The 26,701-nt window shown below is 55.3% G+C and overlaps 1 protein-coding gene across 6 annotated transcripts in view; it reads right to left on the minus strand.

Annotated features, from left to right (window-relative positions):
- Positions 1 to 7,387: 7,387 nt before the first annotated feature.
- NPHP4 (nephrocystin 4) overlaps positions 7,388 to 26,701 on the minus strand; it is a 112,643-nt gene continuing 93,329 nt past the window's right edge. For all 6 annotated transcript variants that reach the window (XM_053576564.1, XM_053576563.1, XM_053576566.1 and 3 more), the window contains 13 exons: positions 26,501 to 26,681; positions 20,093 to 20,218; positions 17,243 to 17,451; positions 13,902 to 14,128; positions 13,517 to 13,703; positions 12,687 to 12,770; positions 11,756 to 11,912; positions 11,103 to 11,188; positions 10,431 to 10,516; positions 9,487 to 9,658; positions 8,756 to 8,935; positions 8,358 to 8,501; positions 7,388 to 7,889 (listed from right to left, as the gene is read on the minus strand). In XM_053576564.1, the coding sequence (XP_053432539.1) occupies positions 7,749 to 7,889; positions 8,358 to 8,501; positions 8,756 to 8,935; positions 9,487 to 9,658; positions 10,431 to 10,516; positions 11,103 to 11,188; positions 11,756 to 11,912; positions 12,687 to 12,770; positions 13,517 to 13,703; positions 13,902 to 14,128; positions 17,243 to 17,451; positions 20,093 to 20,218; positions 26,501 to 26,681 (1,980 nt within the window). In that variant the 3' untranslated portion in view covers positions 7,388 to 7,748. The remainder of the gene's footprint in view (positions 7,890 to 8,357; positions 8,502 to 8,755; positions 8,936 to 9,486; positions 9,659 to 10,430; positions 10,517 to 11,102; positions 11,189 to 11,755; positions 11,913 to 12,686; positions 12,771 to 13,516; positions 13,704 to 13,901; positions 14,129 to 17,242; positions 17,452 to 20,092; positions 20,219 to 26,500; positions 26,682 to 26,701) is intronic.

Genomic DNA, 26,701 nt, shown 5'->3' on the forward strand with positions numbered 1-26,701 from the left:
GCACCGTTGAGGAGGCCCCGGAGAAGTTAACTGCACCATTAAAGTTAATGCAGTGAAAGCAGACTGACCACCAGGTGCAGGGGCCTCTGCAGCTGCCTGTGGGGTGGGCCCTCAGCACGGGCCCTTGGCAGGAACAGGTGACTCTGCCTACACAGGCCCAGGGCCACACCAGGGTGTGGGGTTGTGGGTACTTGGGCTTCAGGGCAGGTCAGGGTTTGGCAGGGGCCAGTCTGAGCAGAGGTGCCCAGGATAGGAGGGAGGATAGTGGACTTCACAGCCCTAGTAGTGAATCAGAGTTCCCGAACTGCCATCAGAACTCAGGGTGAGGCAGTGTCCACTCTCGGGGGTCCTCTGGGCTGCCGTGGCACCATAGCACCTGCCCACTGCCTGGGTCAGGCGGGGTGGAGCTGGCCCTTCCCAACATACTCACGGTCAATCAGACCTGTGGGGTCTGGGATTGGCCCCCCACAGGAAGTCGGGCCTGGCAGCGGACTTGACCTTCACTGCCTCTAGCCAAAAGCAGGCACTAGAACCATCCCCCGGAGTCCAGAGCCCTGTGCAGAACAGAGCCAGGATTTCTGCGCAAGTATGGCAGCCCCTGGGCCCTGGCTCGTCAGAGGGCCTGCTGAGGGGAATTGGACCTCTGTCCTGAACGCGGAGCTTCTCGGCTGGCACGGCTATAAATCCAGCCTCTGTCCCTGTCGCTTGTTACAGCCATACGTCTTTATAAAAATAAGCCCTCTCTAATTAAAGCTGTCACATTATCACTTCATGTATCTTGCCCAGGCTCTGTGTGCGGGCCTGAGGGCCTTAATTGCCAGTGAGGCTCCTCAACTTCCCCAGAGGCCAGAGTGTGTGGGAACAGCCCCCCACCCACCCCTGAGGCAGCCACATCCCTGCTCCCAGCCCCGGGCCCTCCCTGCAGTCCAGGCAGTGAGGGGTCCTTACAGACTGGTCCTGCTCACAGGTCTGGGTTAGGAGAAGGGTTAGCAAACCCCTGGGGTCCACCCCTCCCTGGCCCTGACACTGGCTGGGCTGGGCTGGATGGAGGGCACCTGAAGGTGACAGGGCCTACTGTCTCCTCCCCGGGCTCCTGGATCCAGGCACACTGTCTCCTTGCTCAAATAAACTTGCTCACTTGGGCTGGCCCCTCTGTTTGGAACACACCCCCAATTCTCATCTCTTAAACCAGCTTTTGCCCTCAGGGAAGACCCCTTCTGCCCCACCCTGAGGCCAGGCTAACAACCGCCCCTCCCATGGTCAACCTGGGTGTCCCAGCTGCATGCGCGGAGAAGTTTCTGTTTGTATGTGTCTGTCACCTGCTCGTTAAAAGCAGCTTGGAGCAGGGGCCTGTCTCAGTCTGTCCCCTCTGCCCCAAGCACGGAGCATCTCTGTGGGATATCAGAAGTTTCCCTGGAGTAGCTCTGTTCAAAATAAGTGTGGCCAGTTATGTGGTCCAAACCAAAGACCCCAGGCAGAATTCTCAATGGCCCTGCTGCGTTATCACTGCACGAAGGAGGGTCTCCAAGAAGTTAGCTCACTCATTACAGGACCGCAGAGTTCCAGGACCTTCTGAAACATACTAGAAACCCAGTCTTGACTCTTGTGTTGGGGCTTGAGGGCATCAACGCACGAGAACCCTGTGAGCCTGGACTATGGTTCAGACTCCCACCTCCTCCTGTGACAGGCTCTGCCGGGGTGCTCTGCACATGTGGCTTTGCAGAGCATCTGTGACCAGAATGTCCACCCTGGTGACATTGCACCATTAAAGTTAATGGGCTGGGCCAGCGGAATGAGAGGATATGTGGTGAGCCGAGGCACTTGTGCACCTGACAGTTAGGCACGCACTCCTGCACTCGTGCCCTCCTTGAGAGGAGGCCCAGCCGGCCTTCAGCCCACACAGAGCCACCAAGCCGACGTCAGAACACCAGGACGTGAGAGCCAGGGAGCCCGGGAGGCTTGTTTCACAGCAGGGTTGTAGCGTGAAGCTGCTCAACACGCCCCTTTCCCCCACTATGCTCTGAGCCAATCAGGAGGATGGAGATGACATCAGGTTTGTCCTGATGAAGGTGAGTTCAGTGACGTGGCGAGGGCCAGGTGTGTGGCAGGCACAGCATCCTGGGTGGAACTGCTCACCTGCCACAGGCAGGGCACGCAGGCTGGCAGGTACCTAAGTTCCCCAAACTCGTCAGTAGGGGGATGCTTACAACCTCCCTGGGGAACCCCCACCCCAGGGTGGGAAACAGAACAGGCTACATATTTTGCAGGGGCCCAGTGCAAAAAGTGCCCTGATCCCTGTTGCAAAATTACTAAGGATTTCGAGATGGCCATAGCACGCCATGAAAACAAGTATGGAGCCTTTCTAAGCACCAGGCCCTGTGTGATGGAGGGGGCACGCGCCCACGAAGCCAGGTGTGGTGGGGAAGAAGCGTCCCCGCCACCACCCTGCCGACAGCCCGGACAGTGGCAGTCAGACTTACTTCCTGCAGAGAGGGAGCTCAGACCTACAGGCACCCAGAGGGGCCAGCAGTTAAGCATCCCTCAGGTCTGGATGGAGACACTCCAGCTTGGAAGAGGCAGAGCCGTCCTCAGCCAGGAGCTGAGCAGTGGGGATGCCCTGCAAGGACCTGGACCAGGAAATTGGTCCCACCCCCAATGCACACCCTCCTGCAGGTGCAAGGGACCTATCTGGAAGAAACTGTGGAGTCAGTCAGAAGCACAGCTCCCCAGGCATCCCCTCCCAGGACACCAGCAGCTCCCTGTGGGGCAGCCCCTGGCCAAAGCCAGCGGCCCTGTCCAAGGTGACTGAGGCACAGGCCCCGGAGGACAGGTGCTTCCCCCACAGACCTGCATGCGTGCCGCTTTCTCATCTGCTGTGTCAGGTACTCTCCTGCGCTCTGCGAGGACAGCCTGGGATCACGGTGTCTGATCCCACTCCGTCTCCACGTGACTGTGGCGCTGTCAACCCAGCTCCGAGCCGGTGTCAGCGTCTGCGTGCTTGTCAGAAATGCAATTTGCTCTTCAGCCTGAGACGGCAAAGCGGAGCCTCCTTTGGACACTTTTGGCTGACGGTGGCTAAGGGAAGCAAGGGGCCATCCATAATCCTTAAGAAATGTTATTATTCCATGAAAATCACTCAGTTAATCCACTTTAATAGCCCTGTGCAGGACCCTTGATGCAGCGTAGTCTTCGCAGTATTAACTTCAGAAATATTAGCTGTCACTTTCCAGCCAACAGAGAAGCACACCGCATGTGCCTTGAGGGGGTGCTCGTTCATCAGCTTAATACTCTCTAAGGAGCAGTGACACTGCCCCCCTCAGGGCATACATCCCCCCAGGCCCAGGGTGGGACTGTGGGTACAGAAGAGCTGAGCCACGCCCACCACTCCTGCACTGGGAGGGGGACAGTACCCCCAGCCTGTGTCCGTGGGTGCCTCATCTGCCCACCTTCCTCCTGGCTCCCTGGGGCCCACCTCCAGCAGCACACTGACCCCAGGGACTGAAAGTGAGGGGCAACGGGGCTGTGTCCTGGGGCTGCAGAGATGGCAGGACGTGTCTGGGATGGGTGGAATTGCCTAGTACACTGGAGATCCTTGAGGTGCTGATGATGAATGACTCTAGGACACAGCCTCCTGGTGGGACCACAGACACCCTCTAGCTGGCCTGTGGGGCCACGTGTCCAGGGTGATTTGTGGGTGCTGAGAAGGCCATCCCATCCTGACACCTCCCTTCTCCATCCCTGGGGACCCCGGCCCGGGGTGGCTCTTGCAGCAGCGGCCACCCAGCCCAAGGACCAGCAGTTCCAGCTGCAAACCTGGCCCTGTGGGCAGGAGAGTCAGAAGAGGCTCTGGGGAGTCACCTGCTCCTGCAGCCTCCGGGCTCTCTCAGGCTAGCCAGGCCTCCCTGGGCCCCGACTCCAGATCTTTTTCAGGCCATTCTGCTTTTAGAAATAAATTGTTTCTGTGGACCCAAGGATCAGATGGGAGAGTGCCACATGGGATGGTGGCTCCAGCAGTGGTGCCCCATGTCATTATGGCTTCATAGCCAGGTTTTGAGGGTGTCACGATTATTAATGACATCTTTTGTCCCTTGCACTCTGATATACTTCCTTGAACAGAAGAGAAAGAGGTAGTAGAACGGATACTCTGGTGATTATAAGAAATCCTGGGTACTCCCTCATAAAGTAGGGAGGAGAAAGGACTTGCTATTATAATTTGGAAGTTTTTCTCTACTTTTCCCCTCCCTTACTACTCAACCCAACACACACAACCCTTCTCTCTCTCTGCCTCAATTTGTATTCAGTTATATATAATAGCTGACATAAGAGTGTGTAACACTTTATATGAAAGGAGTTAGAGCACTTGAATTTAGCAAGCATTTTAGTTTGTGTTGGTTAAGATGTTTTAATTAATCTGATTTTATCAGTAACTTTTTTCTAATTCCTTAGCTATCCATGGAATATGGATGTAATAAGATATAACAACCATATATAGAGTACTTCATTAAAATGGCTTTCTTAGTACAGCAGAATAAACCTTGTCTTGGAAACCAAAAAAAAAAAAAAAAAAAAAAAAGAAATAAATTGTTTCCAGGAGTGTCTGCTCCCAAATCCTCATTGATTTTTGTCTCTGTTTTCCCAGCTTCCTGTCACGAGGGGCTATTGCAAGTGATGGATTACAACTCACCACCTCTTAAAAGTGTCCGGGGCAAGACCACAGCCAGGCACGCCTTCAAGGGCTTCAGGGAGGGCAGGGGGGCATGTGGGGGCCTGTCCCCCTGTTCCCGGGAGTGACAGCAAGGGCCTACAAAATGGATCTCCAAGAGTCAGGATGTGGGGTCCCCAAGACTGAGGTCCAAACACCTCCTCTCCCTTCCTTGCTCTGTGACCTTAGAGTCACCTAAACCTCAGGCCTCAGTCACCAACCTTCCCTAACTCCAGAGTACTAGAGGACAAATCAGCGTGGGCCTGGGTGGCCCCATGGGATCAGAACAAGCTCCCCACTCTGCCATTCCCCAGTGTGGCCCTGACACCCTAGTCCTCTGGAAGGGGAAAAGGGGACTCTAAGGACACAGCTTGTATTCTGGGTGGCCAGTGACCATTTGACCCTCCCTCCAGAGTCTGTTCCCTCTGCATCCTGCTGCAGGGACATGGGTCCCCCACCTCCTGCTTGGCAGCCTGAGCACCTGCCACCTGCTGGGATGCCCCAGGTCCCAGTGTGACTCTGATAAACCAGCCCTCGATGGCCACCAGCCTCTCAGCTTCCCCAGCCCCTGGCTCATCCAGGTGTCAGCCAACCTTCCCAGGGCTGCCCAGGCACAGTCCCCTTCGCACTACAGAGGGACAGCACCAAAGGATGTGTGTGGAGACCCTGAGTCCAAAGAACTGGCTCAGACAATGGTGGCCGGAAGTCTGAGTCCTGCTGGACACAGTCTGGAGACCCAGCGGAGAGCTGATGCTGCCGCTCAAGTCTGGAGGCAGAAGCCCCCTCCTGTGGAGAGCCCAGGCCTTTCTCTGAAGGCCCCTGCCTGATTGGACAAGGCCACCACACAGTGAAAGGTCATCCACTTTACTCAAAACCTACCCATTTCAATGTTAAAACAAATAAGACATATTTGACCAAACATCTGGGTTCCATGGTCTAGCCAAGGAGACACACAGATTAGCCATCACAACTGCCCTCAGGGTGCAGAAGTTCCACCTCCACCAGGGATTGCTTCAGGCTAAACGTTGCCTCCTCTTGTATTTCCTTAAAACAACTGCTCCCTGGTTCACAGAGTGAGCCCAGAGTGCCCCTCGATGGCCCTTCTCAGAGGCTCAGACCTTCCCCAAGGGCAGAGAACTGATGGGGAGTGGAGTGGGACCTGGAACAGGGTCACGGAAACTCACAAAAGGAGCCCAGGACAGGTGTGGCTTTCTGTGCTATGGCCCCAACCCAGGGCCCTGCGTCCAGGGGCCACCTAGACAAACATGTCAGGGGAGGCCGAGCTCAGGCCCCTGGCCAGGAATCATGAGAAAGTCCCATGTCCACCACCATTCCCAGGGGCAGCCAGAATCTCTGAATGAGGTCCTGGTGGACCAGGTGCGATGGCTGAGCCACAGGACTCTGGGGGAAGAATAGTAGGCGAGGGGTAGCAGGCCTCGGCCCCCAGTGCTGTGCCCTCTGCCCGAGAGGCTTTCCCCTTTCACCCTTGCCCACTCAGGCCAACTCGTCCTCCAGGGCTCAGCTGTCCTCTGAGGCACCTTCCCAACCCCCATCTCCTCACAGGAGGCCACACCTCTCCCTCCCTGCTCCAGGCCACAATGGCCACACATCATACTTTCCTACTTTCCTGAGGTTCCAAGAAGGGAGGGACCACAGTAGGCAGGTGGCACAGTTGCCAGATGAGTGAGTGACTGCCCTGGTCTCTAATGGATGTTTCAAGAGCTTCTTAAAAGGCAGGCACTCTGTAAGTAGGTCAATTTAGGCTTTAAAAATTTTTTAAAGGACAAATCCACACCAGTGACTTCCAGCCCACTGTGACTTCTATTTCATGGTGGATGTCCTGAAACCACGTGAGCCCAGGCATCTGCCCCTGGCTGACCTGGACAGTGGCCTTGAGTGCAGGGCTTGACGGAATTAACACTTGTCTTCTCTGGACTATCAGGCGCCTTCTGCACAGAGACCAGGCATCTTACAGTCCTTTCCTTGAATAGGACTTCTCTTATAGTGGGGGCTGCCTATAAAAACTTCCAACTCCCTCCAAAGAAAAAACAAGCATCAGTCATTTCTGTGAGGCCATCAGAGAACTGGAGGCCTCCAGGGAAGTGGAGAGCAGCCCCTGGACACAGAGACGCTGCCCAGTGCCTGCCACCCGGGTGTCACACTCCCCCTGGCAAGGATGCAAGGAAAAGCCATAGCTCTGACCTTCAGGATCTGACGTTCATGCAGAATTTCTTTCTGAAAGTGAGACTGTATCCTGGGTGGAGGACCGAGAGCCACGGCTGACCTTTTCTGTGAGGAGGAGACCTCTCCCCTCCCCCGCCCCCAAGTACCAGCAGGCATGTGCTCTCCTAGGTCATGCCAGACACCGCACACCTTCCACTCAGAAGAGCAAGGTCTGCAGCCCCTGGGCACCCCCTACCCAATTCCTACCACCCTGGAAGCCAACAGTGGTCTCCACACCCACCTCCCCACCCCGAGGGAGGCCTGATGGACGTTGCATGAGAGTGCTGGACATAGCCACCTGGCTGGCCCCCAGCCACACTTTCCTCAGGTGAAAACCAGGCTTATGCTATAGACAGAAACCCCAAGGAAATTGTCAAAAGAGGAACTGTGAAAAAGTTTAGTGTAGTATTTTCCTCGATAACTTAAAAATCAGACATGAAATAATACCAGCCTGAAACACTACATAGCAAATAATGTGTTTATAGAAAATCCAGTAAGAAAAACATAATTTTATCATTTGGGATAATTCATAAAATACATTTTGCTAAAAGCAAATCAAAACAAAGTTACAGAAGGAGACGACACAGGCCTCACGTGTGCCCTGGGTAAATGCTGCGTCCAAGCCAGCGCCACCACCACAGCCACGCACAAGCTGGCCTCAGTGGGTGTCAGTAGCTCAACTGGACAGGGGCGTTTCACACGGATCGGGATCCTGCTCCCTCAGCCAAGTTCACAGGTCGTCTAGGAGGTCCACTGAAGCCGTGGGAGGAGAGGCCACACGGCTAGTGCAGGCACATGGGCAGAGCGGCCAGCGCCCCAGCCCTCACTGGTAGATGACCTTCACACAGAACGTCTCCTCGTTTTTGTCCTCATGGTCATTGATGTAAATGAGAATCTCCTCCTCCCCTACGCTCTGGCCAGGGGCAAACCGAAGGCCGATCGTGTAGGTCTCTCCTCCTCCAACCTGGAAATAAGCGTCAAAATCCCAGCATCCACCCAGGCCTCTCTGCACCCTCGGCAGCCACCTCTCCACACAGCCAGGCACATCTCCAGCAGAACAGGGGGTCACGTGAGCTGACCAAGGACTGCAAGCCCTCAGGATGTACTTGTACACCTGCCAAGGCCCCAGTGCCCAGAAGCAGGGTGACAGGTGTCTGATACCCAAGGCCTACTCATTGTCTTATCTAACTTTTCCAGCGTCATGGTGAGAACCCCTGGGCCACTGCTCTTCCCCACTCTCAGGAAAAGCATCACTAAACCTCTGGCAAATGAAGAAACATCAGGTTGCTCAGCATAGGAAGGCGTTTGTCACCATCCCAGGACTTTCTGAAGACTAGTCCTGACCAAGGGAATCTCTCCTAAGGCAGCGCTGAACACCCTGCCCACAGTACCCGGCCAGCAAGGCGCTGCTGCACCTGGGCCACGGCCGCACCTGGAAGGACTCCTCCCGGAACCGCAGCAGGTCGGGGCGGTCGCTGTGCAGGTGGTATGTCCTCTGGGAGGGGTAGGGGTTGGTGTAGGTGATGAGCTTGTTGGTGCCTCTCCTTTCACCCACAAACAATGTGATCTCAAAGGCCTGTAGCGGGAAGGGACAGGGAGATACTGTAGCCAGTCTTGCAGGAACAGCCACTGGCCGACTTTGCACTGTGGGTGGCCCAGGGCCCGGGGTACCTCCAAGTAGCTCTCTGGGGGTTCCAGCCTGGGGACCAGAGAGTGCAGCAGCAAGCACTGCCCACCCCCACCCTACACAGAACCCTAGATTAGGTGGCCCGAGGCACACAGCTCAGGCCACCCCCATCCCTTCAGCCTGCGCTCACCACACATACAGACCTTGGAAATGAGCGGCTGGCGGCAGGAGAGGCACACGAGCCACGAGCACACCAGCTGGTGGCAGTCCACATCGACCAGGTTGAGGTGGACAAAGCGGCTGCCCGCCCTGAGGGGCCTCACGCTGACATGCAGGTCCTGCAGCCCACGAGGTGCCAGCACAAAGATCCCTTTGGGGTCTGTCTTCAAGAACAAGAGCGGCCGGTCAGGGCAGAGCCATTCACAGGTGGCAAACAAGGGGCTTCCCAAGCACCTGCAGCCAGTTGATGGAGAACCCAAGGCCACAGGCTCGCTCAGGGCCAGCCCAAATCTGGAACCCCAAAGTCAGGGCTGCCTCATCCCCCTGCATGGTCACTGCTCCCCCAGGGCCACCTCAGCAGAGGGAGAAGGGAAACTAGCTAGTTTAAGACATGGGCCAGCTGGCCCTGACCAGAGCTGCCCTCACCTTCCACATGCATACAGTGGCTTCACTAATTCCACAGTTCCCACTATCGTTTACCCTGCAGGAATTCTAAAAATTGGTCTTTGGGCTTATTTATACGTCACTCACCCCCAATGACACATCTAATAAAAGACGATTTTAATAAAGCCTTTGGTGAAAGTGCATCTGTAGTCACTGGAGGCGCAGTGAAAGCTGCCATCGGGGCCAACCTCTGAGCCGTGTGCCAGGGCCTGCTGTCCCTCTCCAGCTGGGGTGAAGGGAAGGCCCAGAGCAGCCCCCAGAAAGACCATACCTTCAGCTCCTGGGGGTGTGAGGTGAAAGCTCTCACTTTCCTCACCGTCTGCATCCCCCGAAGGACAAGAGACAGACGGGTCAGCTGGCCGGTGACACAGGAGACGTCCACACGTTGCAGTGCGTGCAGATAGACCTGCCATGTCTGCGCAGGGGCTACCAGCCAGCGGTCCCTGCAGCAGGACAGGAACCATCTGCACACGCCCTTGACAGCAGCACCAATCCGAGAGAGGGACGAGGGCTGCTAGAGGCCACATGGGACCAGCCTTGGAGGGCAAGGTCCAAGGACACGGCGCCAGGCCCAGCTACCCTCATCACAGCTTCCCACCTAAACTGGAAGCCCTTGAGCAGGGCTGTGGCTCACATGTCACCTGTCTCTGCACCTGGGACACCGCCTCACCTGAGGGTGCTCAGGAACTAAGTGCTGGGTGAACAGCAAGGTGAGCTTTGGCCAAATGTATGCCCTGGACGAGCCTCATCCCCAAACACATGGTCAGGTCACACCCTACCCTGTTCTGAGGATTCTCAGAGGCCTGGGAGATACAGCTTCAAAGCAAACAGTAAAGGGACCTGCTTGTTCTAATGGGGGTGGGGGGTGGGGGGTTGCACCACAGTCCTCAGACATAAAGGACAGTGGCCAGCCACATCCCATCTCCTCAGGAGGGACACAGCCTGACTCCCTCAGTTCAGCTTGAAGATTCAGCAAGGAAACAATGTCAGGAGGCTGTGGGCCATGCCCAGCACTGCTGTTTCCTTCCCTGGTAGACACACAACGGACAGCTGCCCAGGACTGCTGCAGGCCTGAGAAGCCCGGGGAGTCCCACCCCAGACAAAGGCCCGAGGAGCTCCCACTTAAGAGTATAGGAAGGGGCCGGGTCCACACTCAAACCCCCAGCTCCCACACCTGCCCCGCCTCATCCCCGGGCCTGGGGCTTGCACACTTACAAGTAGATGAAGACAAAGAAGTCCTTGACCTCCGGGCTAGGACCACTCGCCACCTTCAGAAACACGTCTCGCGGCTCCTCGGGGCCCTGCCAAACAGACGTGGGCACATCAGGGCCCCCACCACCCTCCTCCTCGGCTCTGCCTGACCTCAGCCTGGCCCCCAAATCCAGGTCTGGCCACAGCAGGTGGGAGCCAACCCCTACCCCAATGAATTTATTAATTTTCTCTACTAGGTGGAATTCACTGTTCTGTTCACTGCAGAGGGGGAACATTAGCTTCTTGATTTTATATGGATCTCGATAATTACATTCTACAGGAGATTTTATCCAGTTTTCTAACTAGTCATAATACAATTATTGCCTTTTCCTTTACAAAATGGTAATTAATAAGTGCCTTAATTACCATTCACTTTATTCACTTTGCTTCATGCCACTTTTAAATTTAAATTCAGATGATCAAGGAACTGATCTGCTAGCAGAAAAAATAAAAATACATTCATAAAGTTCTCACTGGTCTGTCACAATAGCCCATTAGCACCTTGGAAAGAAACCACTTAATCAAAAACAAAAAGCGAAGGGTCTCTCAAGAGAGTGGCTGGGGCCGGAGGATGCCAGGCTGGGGAGAGGGACTTGCCAGAGGATCTGCCTCAGCTGGGACCACCACACAACCTACCACGTTCTGCGTCTCACAAATGACGTTTGGGTCACTACATCGAACGTGCACTGGGGGCTGCTCGCCAGGCATTCTTGCCCGTACACCTAGAACAGTGAAAATGTCAAGAAAAAGTCTTCGCCACAGCCTGGGCCTGTGGTGCACAGGGCCCTGCGTGTCACATCATCTAGGACAGGCTGGGCCTGCCACAGGTGCTTAGCAAACACCTGCTGGGCAAACGGCTGCTGCCCCCTCTACCCAGGACAGCACTCCTACAAGGACACTGGCCCTTTATCCTGACATGGCACATCTCCTGGCCATGTCTTCAGGGAACCATCAGAGGGAACCTCCAAGAAGTACTGTGGAGACGGATGTCCTCACTCTGCTCTAAATGGCACCCTCTGGCAAACTCAGTGGCCACTGAGGAGGCGAGTGTGCCCCAAGCACACCTCATAGGGACACATCTGGACCACAGGAGCCGTGATTTCTAGAACAGTCAAAGTAACCACCCACTGTTCACCTGTCATCTCGGAGGAAGCAGGAAGGCTGCCACTCCAAGTTGCAAAGCCAAGGGCAGAGTTACATGATGCCACCATCTTCCACCCCTGAGGACACACTGTTTCCAAACAGTTGAACCTGCAAAATGCCAGCCCCAGGATTAGTAGGGGACCTGCCTGGAAGTGTGTGCCAGGGAGGCAGGCGGATGGCCTTCTTTAGGAACGTGAGCTCTGGATGATAGAAGCGAAAGATCTGGTCCACCACGTGGGGCTGGGGCTCCACGGTCAGGCAGAGCACAGCAATGGGCTTGCCGCCGCTCGCTCGGAACAGGACCTACGACAGAACAGACCCTGCTGGGCGTCACAGCTGGCAGGAGGGGTGTGGGCAGCTCCATGTCCCTCCTTGGACAGCAGGGAGACTTCCACTATCGCCAGGACCCACTCACCCCTCAAATGAGAAGGGAAGCTCAGGCACCGTCAGAGAGGCAGGAGCAGAGTCTGCAGCAGCAGGTGCCTCTCGAGGGGGCCCCAGAGCAGGGCCGAGGCCAGTGCCCAGCGCGAGGTCCACACACAGGCATGCTACAGCTGCTTCTCTAAGTAAGACCCCGCTCTCTGTCATGCTGGTGACAGTCCTACAGGCCCAACATCAAAACCTGCTTCGACCACAACCCCACTCTTATACCCTGGATGGGTGTGTAAAGAAATCATTCCAGAAGGCTCTCCTGACATTAACTCCACCAGGTCCTCAGGGTGGTACTGGGGTGGCCGTGTTCATGGTCAAGCACATGAGCGTGACCTCTGGTCCCACATGGTAAAAAGAGGCCATGCCTCCACCAAAAGACAAAAATTCCCTATTTTTAAAAAAGCTATTTACTAAAAAAGTATTTGACCAAAGATGCACTGATTTGGACAGCTAATGGATAATCTTTATTTCTGTAGATACATGCATCTGTGCATACATGTGCACACGTATGTGCCCAGAGACACACATGCACACGCACACGCGAGGGCAGAGTGGGGTGAGGCTGAGGTCACACTCGGCTCATCCAGCAGACCGTAGGAAATCCCCAAGTTCCCGCGACCCGTCTGTCCCCTGCTGCACCCTCACCTTGGCACATTTCGTGGGCAGTGCACTGGACTTCCACAGCGGTGCAGCATCTGTGCCCTTCTCGGAGCTCAGCTCGGCAGAGTCCTGTGAGGACAGTCAGCACACTCAGGTCAGGAGGCGGAGTTCTCGGCTGACCAGCACCTGAACTTACGGGAGCTCCTGCTAATGGCCTTATTCACTCTCGCACCAACCCTCCGGACAATGACTGCCACCAGCCAGCTTCATCACACCAAAGAGGAAGTTGAAGCTGTCATCAGCTGGGAAGTGGCAGGTCCCTCGGAACCCAGCTCTGCCTGAGGTCCCCCCACTAGACCCATGGTCTGTCCCAAAAGCCAGTGTGGAAACCCATGTGACTCCAGGAATCCCTCAGGCCACCTCAGGTGATGACCATCACCCCACAGAGCTGGCTCAGAAGGTCAGTCAGGAGCTGAAACGCCCCTGCCCAGTCTCAGACACAGGACGGCTTACACCTCCCCCACACACACCCCCCAGGCTGCTGTGAGAAGAGGCAGCAGCAGCAACCGCAGAGCAGGAAACACCAAAAGATTCCGAGCCATTAGCTCCACCAAGGAGTAAGAAAGGCTTTGATCGAGTTAGTAAAGAGAACAAGGAGGGGACAATCCAGACTGTGGACAGCCTCCAGGTGGGAGGCAGCTCTGGGGCCAAGCACAGTGTGGGGGGCCATGGACCTGACGATTAACAAGCAGAGTGGCCCCAAGGATGACTCAGCCACTTGGGGGTGGGGCAAGAGACACTGGCAAAAGCCTGAAAGCATCGCAGTCTCCATGGTCATTTAGCTGAATGGCACTTTGCCATGTGTCCAGCCGCACCTGTGCTGAAGCCGGCAGCCCCATGGAGAAGCTCTGGAACTTGAAGGGGATGTGGGCGGTCTCCCGGGGGCGCAGGAAGAGCTGGGGAGCCATGCCACCGCACATGTGGAACATGTCCTCCTCCACCGGCGTGTGCAGACCAGCAGCATCCTTCAGGTGCCTCCACTCCCGACTGTCCACGATGAGGCTGGGGAGGGAAGGAGTCCTCCAGGAAGGGCCCCAGGGAAGAGGCGGCCCCCAGAGGAGCAGGAGGTGCAGTGGCTGCGCTCTGGGCAGACTGGCCAGCTCAGAGGCAGCTGGCTGTGCCTGGCTTAGAGCTGGGCTGGGGCTGTGACAGGAGGGGCTGTGCCTGGCTTAGATCTGGGCTGGGGCTGTGACAACCCACCTGAGCTCAGGGTTGTCAATCTCCACGGTCACCGTGTGCTGCGTGTTGTGGGGGTTCCTGAGGGCAAATTCAAAGAACTCGGCGGTACCCAGCGAGGCATAGAGCGTGTGCTGCGTGGTGATGGCCAGGCTCAGCGCACTGGTGATGCTGTCGGCCTTGGCGCGCTCCCGGTAGGCGGCGATGACCTGCAGGTCCCGCAAGTGCTGGGCGCGGACACTCTGCTGAGCCTGCCAGACGGGCCACAGGGTGGACATAGTCCTAAGCACACCATCCTCATCAGGGGCATGATGTGCTGGCCCCTGCTGCGGACCCCCACCCGAGTACCAAATTTCCTCTGGAAAATCACCAGAACCACCCTGTTCCTGACCATGTGGTCAGGGTGGGTTTGGCTGGTGGTGGACAGAGATCAACTGGCTGTGCCCTCCCAGGGGAGAGGGATGCACTGGCCACAGGGTGGGGGGCTGGTCAGCCTGACCCACGTGCTCCCAAGAGGCTCTTCACAGCTGCGGGGTTGGTGCCAGGCACAGTGGGAAACAGGCATCAGAGGCTTCAAACCAAAGAGGAAAGGACAGCTCCAAAACTAAGATTGTGGATGGGGCTCACCTGGCCAGGGCCCCAACATAGCACCAGGAGCCTGTCTGCCACCAGAGCCCATGGGAGGGGACGTGTCCCTGGCCTGCTGAGTCTCAGTGCCCTGACTGACCTCACGCTGGGTCAGGGTGTGGACACTCCAGGATGGAGTGGGAGCCACCCACACGCGGCCTTGGCAACCACCTCTGGTGCCCAGTGACCCAGTGGGCTCAGCCAGCACAGATGTGCCAAGCATGGAGACTGGCTTGTTTTTCCCATGGGCCTTATATTAAATGGGAGCCCATCGCCGCCTGCCTTGCAAGATCTGAGGCCTGGACGAGGCCACCGCAGGGTCAGCTGGGCTACAGCTGCTCTGAGAACATGCCCTAGCCTGGTACTGGGAAGCTGCAGTCTCAGGAGGCTGAGACTTCTGCGGGATAGGCTGTCTGAATGCTCTCAGATTGTAACTATTTTTTTTTTTTTTTGAGATGGAAGTCTCACTTTGTCATCCTCGGTAGAGTGCCGTGGTGTCATAGCTCACAGCAACCTCAAACTCTTTGGCTCAAACGATTCTCATGCCTCAGCCTCCTGAGGAGCTGGGACTACAGGCGCCCACCACAACGCCCAGCTATTTTTAGAGACAAGGTCTCACTCTGACTCAGGATGGTCTAGAACACATGAGCTTAGGCAATCTACCCACCTCAGCCTCCCAAGTGCTAGGATTATAGACATGAGCCATAACACTAAGCCCTAGCCTGTAACTCTAAAGCTAAGGACAGAGTGTTGTCTCTGCTGCAAATGACTTTGAATGTAGCCTTTCCACTACCCACAACTTGAGCCTTTCCTTTGCAGGAGCGCTGATTCTAAGCCTCTCCCCTCTCCCTGGAATTTGGAAATGGGAGGTGGCCGTGCTGACGTGGAGGCCTCCCTCCACCAGTCTGTGACCATTAGAGCTTTTCAACACAGTGGACCCTCTGACAGGCTGTGCTGGACAACAGGCCAGCCGTGGATCAGAATGCAACAGGTGGCTTCTCAATCTTGGGGTTCTTGGGTTTCTTGGGTTTCTCTGCTCATGGCCCTAGCTAAGGGGACAGGATCTATTCTGCCCACCAGTAAAGTGGTCCCAGGATGACACAGTGGTGGGTTTTAGGCCTGTGGCCACTTGAGGACAGGGGTGGAGATGGCCTATTAGACTGGTTGTCCTAGGTGGGACACCGTAATGGCCACATCTTGGTTCCCTGTGAATTCAATAATCAAAGTGGTGGGGCGAGATGCACAATCCTAGGGGCTGTGAGGGGGGCACTTTCTTGTCCACTGATGCCTCCTTCCATCCCACAGAGGACACTGAGCCAGTACCCCAGAGAAGACAGAGTGACGGCTGGTTAGAAGGTTCTAGGGCAGGAGCCAGGCAGGCACAGCCCCACCCTCCCTCTCCTCTTCTGTGGGATCCACCTGCCGGGAGGGCAGCACCAAGTGCTCACAGGGCTCCTGCACAGGCTGCAGGTTGAGTAATGAAGGTCCTGCCCTCAGCGGCCTGCACTGCCCACGCCCAGCAAGCGTGTCTGCAGACCAAGCTCAGTACCAGGCCCAGTCTCTACTATTAGCTATATCAGTAGTCATCAGTAAAGAGAGGTGACATTTTAGTCCCCATTGGCCACTCTCTTCCCTTACATGCAGGGAAGTGTGATGGGGTTCTCAGGGCTCCTGTTACAGAATCCAGCATACCCACCAGGGGCCCTGACACTGGTTCAGAGATGAACCCACTGCCCAGGCAGAGCGGGGAGGCCTGGGAGCCACATGTTGGAATCCCTGGAAAGTGAAGCTCTCAGAGGCGTGAGATGCAGACAAGGGACTCAGGACTGGAGCACCACTTTGCTCCCACCAGCAGCAGCCCTGGAGCTGCTGGGAGGTCACCACAGGGGCCTGAGAGCAGAGCCAGGACACAGAGGGCAGGAATGGAAAACCAGTCCCTGGTGGCCACATGCAGCCCTGTGCTGGCACCCCCGTGACAGTGCAAATACCAAGGGTAACTAAGATCATCCCAGCTCCACGTGTCAGGGCATCCGCTCACTCGTCGAGGGAGCCCTGGAGACCCTGCAGGCCAGTACACCTCAGGCTGTCACTTGCAACCTCCCCAAAGAGATGAACCTGCCAGCCCTCTGAGGGCCACAGAGAGGGTGTCTTCCCACAGGCCTGCAGCCACACATGCTACCCTAACTACGGCGGTCACTCAGGGCCAGCCAGTGCCCTGGACCCCAGGCTGCAGATGAAACTGAGTGGCCCTGTGTTCACGCCGGGCTGCCTCATGTAAGGGAATCTCAGAACATCCTTCTCGCCCCCGTGGCCCGTGTCTTCTATGAACCCCTGGGTTACAGCAATGCTCTCCTCCCATTTCCTAGTTGCAAATACTGAAGGCTCTATTTAGATTTTAAATATCTAAATAGCCAAAAAGGGGAACATTTCTAGTCAGAAAGATTACACTGACAACCCCAGATACGTAAATCTTTCAGAGCCTGTGTCCCCAAACCTGGGGGACTCAGAATCACCTGCAGAACCTCCTTAAAAACCCAGGCTCTGAGGGCTCCTCCCAAACCACAGAGAACCAGGATCTCCAGGGGTGAAAACCAAGAATCGTCTCAAGCTCTCCAAATAATTCTGACTTGAAAATTTCCCCTGGTGGCCGGGAAAGTCCAATTCTCTTAACATTCTGCAACCACTGGAGACAGATGAGCGAGCCCATCGGGGAACGGGGTGCAGGCGGCAGGCCTCACCAGGGTGCTCGTCTGGCGCCAGCCGCGTTCTCCGCCAGCCTCCTGCAGCCGCACTGACTGCATCCGCTCCAGCTTGCGCCTGCGGACGGCGTCCAGCTCACGGCCAGCACCCGGGGGCCCCTTGCTCCCCCGGCTGTGGGTCAGCAGCACGGCCGCCAGCTCGCTGTCCACGTCAGCCAGCTTCTGCGCTTGGACCACATTTTTCCCACCTGAAAGGGTCAGAGAAGGCATCAGGGTGGCCACACAGCACATCCCTCCACAGGCAGGCGAGGCCTGGCCTCCCAGAACCTCCTTATCCAGGGAGGGCTCAAAGAGTGTGCCTGCTCCAACCTGTGAGGTCTGAGATATGGCTAAAGACGATCACTTGACAACTTGGTCTCCAGGGCATCCCTCCTTTCACCAGCCTCTAAAGGAAGAGGAATTCTGATTCTGGTGCTTAGATACAAAATTGCCATTGTGCAATTTCCTAGGGGAAAGAGTTCAGAAGCTCACACTCTCAGGACTTTAAAGGGCCCACTGACACACCCCGGACTGCCAGCCTCGCTCATAGGCAGCCCCTCCATGGGTACCATCCTGAGCCCTCAGATGCATTATCATAGTAGATCCTCAAACTCACTCTGTGCAGGGGCATCATGAGCCTGGAGCTCAGACCAGGAGTCAGGGGCTCTCAGGGGCTGCACCATAGGCCAGAAAGAGGCCTGCAGCTTGTCAGTGGCAGGAGGAGCTGACAGCAACCCTGTGCCCAGGAACTGGGCTGCCTGGCTTTGGGGCAGCCTGTCCACTTTGGGGGAGGCTCTACTCAAGCCCTGGACACAGTGAAAGCCGTTTAGCAAAGAGAAGCCTTTTAAAAAGGGCCCAACCTGCAGGCATAAGAGTAGCCACCCCTGGACAGATGCTTTCTTCTTTCTGGCACAGAGCTATGGCGTAAGGTTATCAGTAGAGACCGTGCTCTGTGACGAGGCCACATCACAGCTGACACAGGTTCCTGGAGAGTCGCTAAAGCTGGCACAGGCAGGGCAGGTCTGGGGCACTCGATAGAGGGCCAGGGTCCTTCCTGGCTCTCAGGAAACTAACGCCAGCCTGAGCTCCCAGTCTGCTGTCCACAGGCACGGGAGGCCCTTAGGGAGGCACCCCACGCCGAGGTCCAGTGGTTAGTCTCCCCCTCTTGCCCACCTCTTCCTCATCACAAGTGAACAAGTGCTGTTTCCAGGTTCCTCACTGCCATTCTATCTGAAAGCCACTTACTTGCTTTTCATATGCCATGAGCTGGCCTTCAATGGCTGCCCCAAAGAACACTTCACGTGTCTCTGCGGCACAGGCATGCAGAAGACCCAGCCTAGAAATCAGGTCTGAGCTGCCTGCGGCCACGGCCCCACGTGGGCAGGTCGGGGTTTGCAGTGAGCTGGGGTTTTCAGACTCATCACCCCAATAAATGTTGCTCTGGGTTCCAACAAAACCAGAAATGAAGTTCAGAGTGACTGTGGGGGACCACACTTGGGGAGAGGAAAGAAGCACCGAGAACCTTTGGTGCAACTTCCTAACTCCAGAACTTCGAGACCTGAGCTTTCCAGTGACACCTCCTGCCATGGTTCTGATCACAGGAACTGAGGGAATTGACCTCAGGAGTTCTCCATCGTCTCAACAAATCCTTACTGGTTCCAGCTCCAAGGCTGCAGGCTGAGGCCTGACCTGCTGGGCCCCAAGGCCAAGTTCTGGAGTGCAGGGGCCTCCCACCGTGTAGTTGCCCTCCACCTGCCTCCAGCTGGGGAGGAGGATGCACTGACCCCAAACAGGGAACCCAACTCAAAGCAAGTCCACATGCCCAAGCACATCTTGCCAAGTCCCCAGACCTCTCTTGGCCTCAGTTTCTTCAATATTAAAATGAGGAATCCAGCCTGGAATAGACTCTTGCCTTACTTATATCTCGGATCCTGGACTACAGACCCCTCAAGCATCACAAGCCTCTCCCAAGAGAATGCACAAAGTACAGCCTGGAGTTCCAGGACATTTGTGGGGTCCTGGAGGCCTTGCCAAAAGGAACCCAAATGCCCTCCCACCCCACCCCTGCCGCTGGCTCTAACAGGCCACGGCTCTGGACCTCTCCTAGAAAACCTGTTCTGGGCCATCACAGGCAGAAGCCACCAACACAGGAAAGCCCACGGCAGTTCTGAGTCCACACGGGACCATCTCAAGACCTGAGGAAGTGGCTGAAGGTCTTTTATACTTAGGTCTATGAGGTCTCAGATTTTAAGGGGATGGAAACAACTTCAGAGTTCCCCTGCTGTGAAAAATATTTTCACTAAACCCAGGTCTTTCTTCCCAAGCTCCATAATTGGCTTGTTTCTCCTATTAATACCATGAAAAATTTCAAGTTCATTGTGAAACACGTCCATGCTCATCCTGACCTTTCCTGCATTTGCTCTTCCCCTGCAGATCAGCTGCTAACCAAGCACGGATGTCACTCGCGGGATCACTGCCGCTCTGGGAACAGCACAGCTGGCCTGCAGAGCCCAGTCTAGAGGGCACTAGATCCACTAGGTGGTGGACTGATGGGGTCTATGTGTCTCCTGTGACAAAGGGGGGGGATTTCCAGCTTCCTGACAGACATGTCTCGCTCTAGATGGTTCTGGGCTAAGGATGAGAAGGGAGCTTGGCAGGTGTCTAAGCTGCTCTAAGTGGGTACACTCCCCAGACCTGAGGGAGCACCACAGCCTGGCCCTCCACGCACAGGTGCATTGACACACCCAGACGTGCACACGCCTTTCCACCTCACTCCTCCTCCCCCAACACCACCTACGGCTCACAACCCACCCGCACGACCCGCATGTGGGTCCAAGAGTCTCGACTCACGTCTTGGGACTCCACTCGTGAGAAGGCTGCCTCCCGGGAAGCAGCTGGTTCCGTCATTTGAGATGACACGTGATCTGGACGGTGGCAATGAGCCGGAATTTCTCACTCTCTGTTCACACAAGTGACCTAAATGAAAAACACCCCTGGCATGAGGTACTAATGCAAGTCGGAGTCTGATGGAACAGACAGCTCACCACATCAGGAGCCCACCGCGCCCACCAGTGTGCTGACGTCCCCCTACGCCACTCTCCAGTCTGAACTTTCTTGCAGTTGGGAGAGGAAAGGTGGGAGGTTATTTTTCTCTGAACTCTTTCATCTTATGGTTTTTTATTCTCTTGCCCTTGCAGCAGCCTCTAATTTCTCATGATGAAGTAAAGCATGTGGCACTCAAGGTCACCGCCACACAGGTCCTCACTTCCGGAGCTGTAAATCACAAGAAGGGCGCATTCACAACTCACTTGGTCTTCTGAAGGCTGCACTGTTCACAGAAAGGCCGTGTGCATCGTGCGTGCAAACATGGGACCACACCTACAACTCAGGGTGGAAGATCCTCCACAAACCAGCTTCCCTAAGAGAAGCTTCTGGAGAGCAGCACGAGGCCCCAGGATTAACATGTCCACAGGGAGACAAGTGACCACAGAGCAGAGCCTGCCAATGTGAGCCGTCCCAGTGGTGCAGCGCTCACCAGGGCAGGCCACGACCCGAACCTCTGCCTCAACTCTCAGGGGCAGACAGAGTACAGCTAATGAAGTCACGTCCCCAGTGCGCTACCCAAGTCACACACAGAATGCTGGTGCTCCTCATTTCCCCAGTTCCAACGAGACAATGTTGCATACCTGCAGGCCCGGGGCATCCTACAACCTTCCTGGGAGCTGTTAGAAGTGGAAGCCCCTCCCCTGGGCTTCCCACCTCTCTGTGACCCCTGACCCTGACCTTCCCTCAGCCCTAGGGTCAGGCAGGAGCCTCTCCCACATGGCTGGCCCCTTGTCTGGCCTCTGCAGAGCCACCTGCTGCTCTGCATTCCATCCCCTCTCCCCTGCCAGGAGCTGCTATTTTCTTTCTTTCTTTTTCTTTTTTTTAATTCAATCATAACTGTATACATTGATATGATCATGGGGCATCATACATTTGCTTCATACACCATTTGACACATTTTCATCACAATGGTTAACATAGCCTTCCTGGCATTATCTCAGTTACTGTGCCAAAATATTTACATTCTACATTTACCAAGTTTTGCAAATACCCCTGTAAGATGCACCACAGGTATGATCCCACCGATCCTCCTCCCTCTACCCACCACCCCCCTCCCTCCCCTCCCTTTCCCACTTCCCCAAAAGTACATTGGGTACTTTTTCTTCCATTCTTGAGATACTTTACTAAGAAGAATATGTTCCAGCTCCATCCATGTAAACATGAAAAGAGGTAAAGTCTCCATCTTTCTTTAAGGCTGCATAATATTCCATGGTGTACATATACCACAATTTATTAATCCATTCATGGATCGATGGGCACTTGGGCTTTTTCCATGAGTTAGCAATTACGAATTGGGTTGCAATAAACATTCTGGTACAAATATCTTTGTTATGTTATGATTTTTGGTCTTCTGGGTATATGCCCAGCAGAGGGATTACAGGATTCCAGGAGCTGCTATTTTCAAGGGCAAGCTCTGTGCTGGGTGCATGGCACATCAGATGCTGCAGGGGCAAGCCACAACCCCTGTCCAACCCAGTTCTCCTGGCAAACAAGGTGGAGTTCTCACCGCCAGCTGCCCATCAGGCACATCTCTCTCTAGAATAGGTCTGAACAGGTCAGAAAGGAGCGCTCATCCTTCCGAAGCACTCAGCAGGCCCTGAGCTGCTCTAAGTGAGGGCACCCCTCTGCACCAAGGAGATGGCAGCCTGGTTCTCAGAAAGGAGCTGCAAACCAGATACAGAACTATAGCTGGTGAAGCCCAAGGCATCAATTCAAGAAATGACCGTCCCGCTCAAAGACTGTGGGGGGCAAGACCCCAATCTAGGGGCGGAGAAAGGGAGACTTAGAAACTGCAGACAGCCAGCAACCAGTCTCCAGAAGAGCTCACGAGCAGGTGGGCTCAAAGCCCATGCCACAGCAATGAAGACCTGCACCCCCATAATTAAGTCCCTGTGGTCCTCTTGGGGGTTCTCACAGATGCCAGCCCCTGCTGGGCTGCCTCAGCCATCTGCTTAGGCTGCTGTCTCCTTCACAGGTCTTTTCAAATCCAAAGCTCAGACACGACTGTGCCGAGGTGCCAACGTGCTAGTTGTCTCCTCCAGGATTCTGCCCAAGCAGATGTGGAATTCTACTGCTCAGAGCAGTCCCCACAGCCAACTTCAAAGTTCATGGAGTGCTCTAACATGGGGTCCAGCCACCCATTTGACATTCTGAGAAATCTGCCTTGAGGCCAGGTTCAGCCAGCTAAGAAAAAGTTGGTGTCCAAAAGGAATTCCCACAGATATCCTGAGAAGGGCCACCTCCCCTTACCCCTGGTAGCAACCGGAAAGGCCAGTAACATGCTTGTCCAGTCATCCTCCCCTCATCCCTGGTAGTAGCCAGAAAGGCCAGTAACATGTTTATCCAGTCATCTCTTTACAGGGAAATCTCATTCCAGCCAATGCTCTGACAGCTGACAGCCTCTCGTCCCACTGCTCTTTCTCCTTGACACTGACGCAGCATCGTGATGTGCGAGATGCAGCGCTGACCTCCCCATCTGCTCAGGACCTGCCGCACCTCCGCTCCCTGCACCAGCACCTCCAGGCTGCCCTCCCAGGGCACCTGTAGTGCCCACTCCCTCCTCGCTCTGGATTTGCTTCTTGAGAAGGAGTGCCTAGAACGGGGCTGCTCTGTCTTTTCTGCGCTTCCTTCCAGAGACCCCTCCTCTGTGCTGGCCTGGCATGGCCACCTCCACTTCCACACTCCTCCCAGGGCTCCCCTCTACCACGTCCAGTTACAGTGCAAGCCCTTCCAGCTGAGACCACCCAGTCTCTGCCCAAATACATCTTCCCACCCCTAGGGCATCCACTGGTGACCTAAACAGCATCTTATTATCACAATGGGATCGAGATCCCTGCCCCTAAGGAAGGAAACTGACTTCAAAGCCCGTCTCTGGACAGACATTCAGATCTTGTGGGCTGGGACCTGCGGGACCTCGTGCTGTCAAGGAAGGATGGGATTCTGAGGCCAGATGGGCACCCAGACTTGTTCGCCAATCACATCACCTGCTAGCTTCCCACCACTATGCTAGATATGAGGGCAAACATCACAGGGAAGGGACAGCATCCACAGGGATTCCCAAATTTGTGAGCAAGAAGAGCAGACAGAGGCAGGACGGGGCAAGGACAGAGTATGGAGCTGGGAGGACCCAGCCCACCAGTGCCTGAGCCAGAATTCCAGGCACTGGAGTTGATATTTAGGCCCATGACGGGCTGAAGCACTACCAGGCCCCCATGTCCCAGCTTCCTTCCCACAGCCCAGCCCTGGCACAGGCTCCGTGCTCTCGGCATCTCCTCCAGCATGAGTTTGGGGCAGGGGTGGCAATCTGTGGCTGACAGGTCTTAGCAAGCTCTCCGTCACATCCCAAGGACCACCTCAAAGGGGAGCCTCCCAGGTCCAATAAGTGGGCAGGATGCCCCTCTGCTCCCTGACGGCAGAAGTGGCTCCACCCACACCTGGGGGAAGCCTGGAATCTTCTATAGCTTTCTCAACCATCTTCATCTGATAGAGGTTCCCTGAGTCACAGATGAGAAGGCCTTTGTCCCACGTGGGACTAAAACATGCGTTGGCCTTGTGTAAGGTGATCCTCGCCACACTGATGAGCACAGGGCCCAAGGAAGCTGCTGCCAGGTCGGGGTGGCCCAGACAGCGCAAGGGGGCAGGCAGCCATCATCCTTTGAGCTCAGGCTCTCGGAGGGGGGATTAAAGATGATAGCTGCAGTAAGTGGGACCTCCGTGATTCTGCATGTCACCTTCTGGACAAGGGACACTGCTGGGCTTCAGTCCACTTCCTCTGATGACATTTGCACGAGTGTGTGTGGAGAAAAACTAGAAGAGCTGGGCTTACCTCTTCTTGTGCTCGTGCGAGAAGGGTCGGGCAGCACAGACGCTGCATTTTCTCATGGCACAGTCTGCCTGGGGCACATTTTCTTCCCCTTCAGAAACAGGGTCACACTGGGACCAGCACATTTGCTGCAGGGGCAGAAATTCCCTCTAGACATGCAGGGTTCCCGAGGAACCCGGGGCACGGCCTGTCACCCCTAAGTGATGCACATCCAGTTATCTGTCAAAGCCCATCACCACCTGCTTCTCTTGAACAGTTTGATGAGAATATTTCAGATTGTATATGAAACCCGCACATTGTACCCCTTGATTGCACTAATGTACACAGTTATGATTTAACAATAAATAAATAAATAAAAGAAATGTGTGGTTTGCTGACGTCTGTCCCCTGAGAACATAGATGACTGAACTGTGGGGCCATCTGCCCTGACACTGCCTCTCCCAGGGAGGCCCTTCCAGGAGGCTGTGGAATGCAGGTGACAACCCAGCTCTGGCTGAACCCCCATCCTATTTCACAACCATGATCATTGGGATAAGAGAAAACAACAAGGCCTCGCTATCACTTTATAGCAAAAGCTCCCGCAAGATAGCAAAGGAAGTTGATCTGGCAGGAGAAGCCACCAGGCAAGGGGGAGGGGGTGTCCTCTCCCCATTACAAGAGCGAAGAAGCCTGGGCGGAGCTGGTGGCCACCGGTGGCCCCATCTGTGGCACAGGCTTGCTTGTGTGGCCTCAGACACTGACACAGGCATTATGAATGCAGCCAGCGAAGCAGGGTCCAGGCCTGGGCTGAGGCCAAGGCCGAGGCACAGGCTCCACTGCGCTCTGTCACCCTGCAGGCTTCCGCAGCCATCACCCAGCTGTTTGCAGACAGATGCCTGCAGCTCCACAGAGTAACCAGCTTTATGAAGAAATAAAAATCTTAACACTTTTTTCCCTAAAATTGCAAACTCCAGAGGCCCCAGCCTGCTGCACTGGTGGCAGAGGGCTGTGTGTCTGCTTTTGTTCAGACCTCTCCTTCTCCAGCGGGCGCTGAGTCCCAGGCTGCCTCTCCGACGCCCTCTCCTGCAAGCTTATCTTCCTCTTGCAGGCAAAGTATGAAAATGACAATTTGAGATAACATATAATGGAGACAATCTTTCTTCTGAAGATAAGATTTTAAAACGTGGAGTCACTGCACATTTGTGGGCTGGTAAATTAAATATAAAAACAACCAACACAGTCTCAGAAGCAGAATGCTTCCTGCAACTCCCTCCCGTCATATGAGCCTCTGAGTAATGTCTGCTTCTCACATGTGGCTCATTTATTTCTCCAGAATCTAATTGAGTTCTGCTGTTTCCATATTGTCTGTTTTCCAGGCTGCCTCGGATTTTACATTTGTAAACAAGCAGCCAGAATCCTCCAACCAAACTTAATGAGCTCCTCTGCCACCGTGCAGTGCGGCCCAACTCCCATGGGGTTCCGGGGCTTAAAATCAGGCTGGATTTTGAGGAATGGAAAATTCCCTAATACAATGACAGAGCTTTTGAGTCCCATCCCGATAGACACGGCCCCAGAAGTCCCAAGTAGCTTAGTTCTGTTGCATTTTCAATTCTGCCCAGAAAAATCCAAAGCATTCCAGTGTACCCTGTAGGAAGAGGCAGTGTGTTTGCCACTAGCACTCTGGGTCCCACAGTGTTGCTGCCTACCAGGCCCTCAGCAGCCCCATCCTGTCAGAGCCCTTCGTGGAAGCCTCTGGAACGTCCCAGCATGACTCTCCTGGCCACCAGTTCACACATCCTGCCCATCACTGGTGTGGCATGTGGGCTGGGGACAGGGACTCGGCTCTGTCCCTCTGATGAGCAGCCCTGGGGACGCCTCTGACACAAGGTCATGATGCTGGACCAAAAGGAAACACATTCTCCATCCTCTTCTGAGCTGCAGGAGAGCTCGGGAACTTCTCTTTTCTCCCTTCCATGGAGAATCAGTTCTGTGAGCTGCTGCTCAGAGTGAAAAGCCTTCTTGGAGCCTCATCACTCTTTTTGAGGAATGTCACCAAGATGCCCCAGGGATAGCATCAAAAAACAAAATGAAACACAGGCAAGCCTGGGGACTCCTGACCTCGAATCCTCATCAGAAAGGAAGACCAAACAACTGGCCCCAGACAGACTCGCAGCTGGGCTAGGTGTCCAGCAGCTGAGCTAACAGGACCTGCTGACCCTACGGAGCATATGGTGTCCATGACGTGGCACCCACCATGTGGCCACTGCCCCAAGGGAGCCAACCTACTAGTGGGGAGATGAGAGGTGACTGGAAAAACACACAGAGCCAGACACGGCTGGCGGGACTCTTACCCACATTGGCCAAGGTCAGGTACAGGCGGCCCTTCACCACCGAGTGGACGCCGATGGGCTTGACACTGCCAAACCGTGTCACATCTCCGCTCACTGCCGCGGTGTCCCACTCGTATTCGGTCATCACAACCTCGAGCTCCTGTGAGACCTGCACAGCCGGCCGCCCCTGGCGGAGGAGATGCTGTGGAGGAGAAAGGCTCA

The sequence above is a fragment of the Nycticebus coucang genome, chromosome 22 (genome assembly GCF_027406575.1).
Source record: "Nycticebus coucang isolate mNycCou1 chromosome 22, mNycCou1.pri, whole genome shotgun sequence".
NCBI lineage: Eukaryota > Metazoa > Chordata > Mammalia > Primates > Lorisidae > Nycticebus > Nycticebus coucang.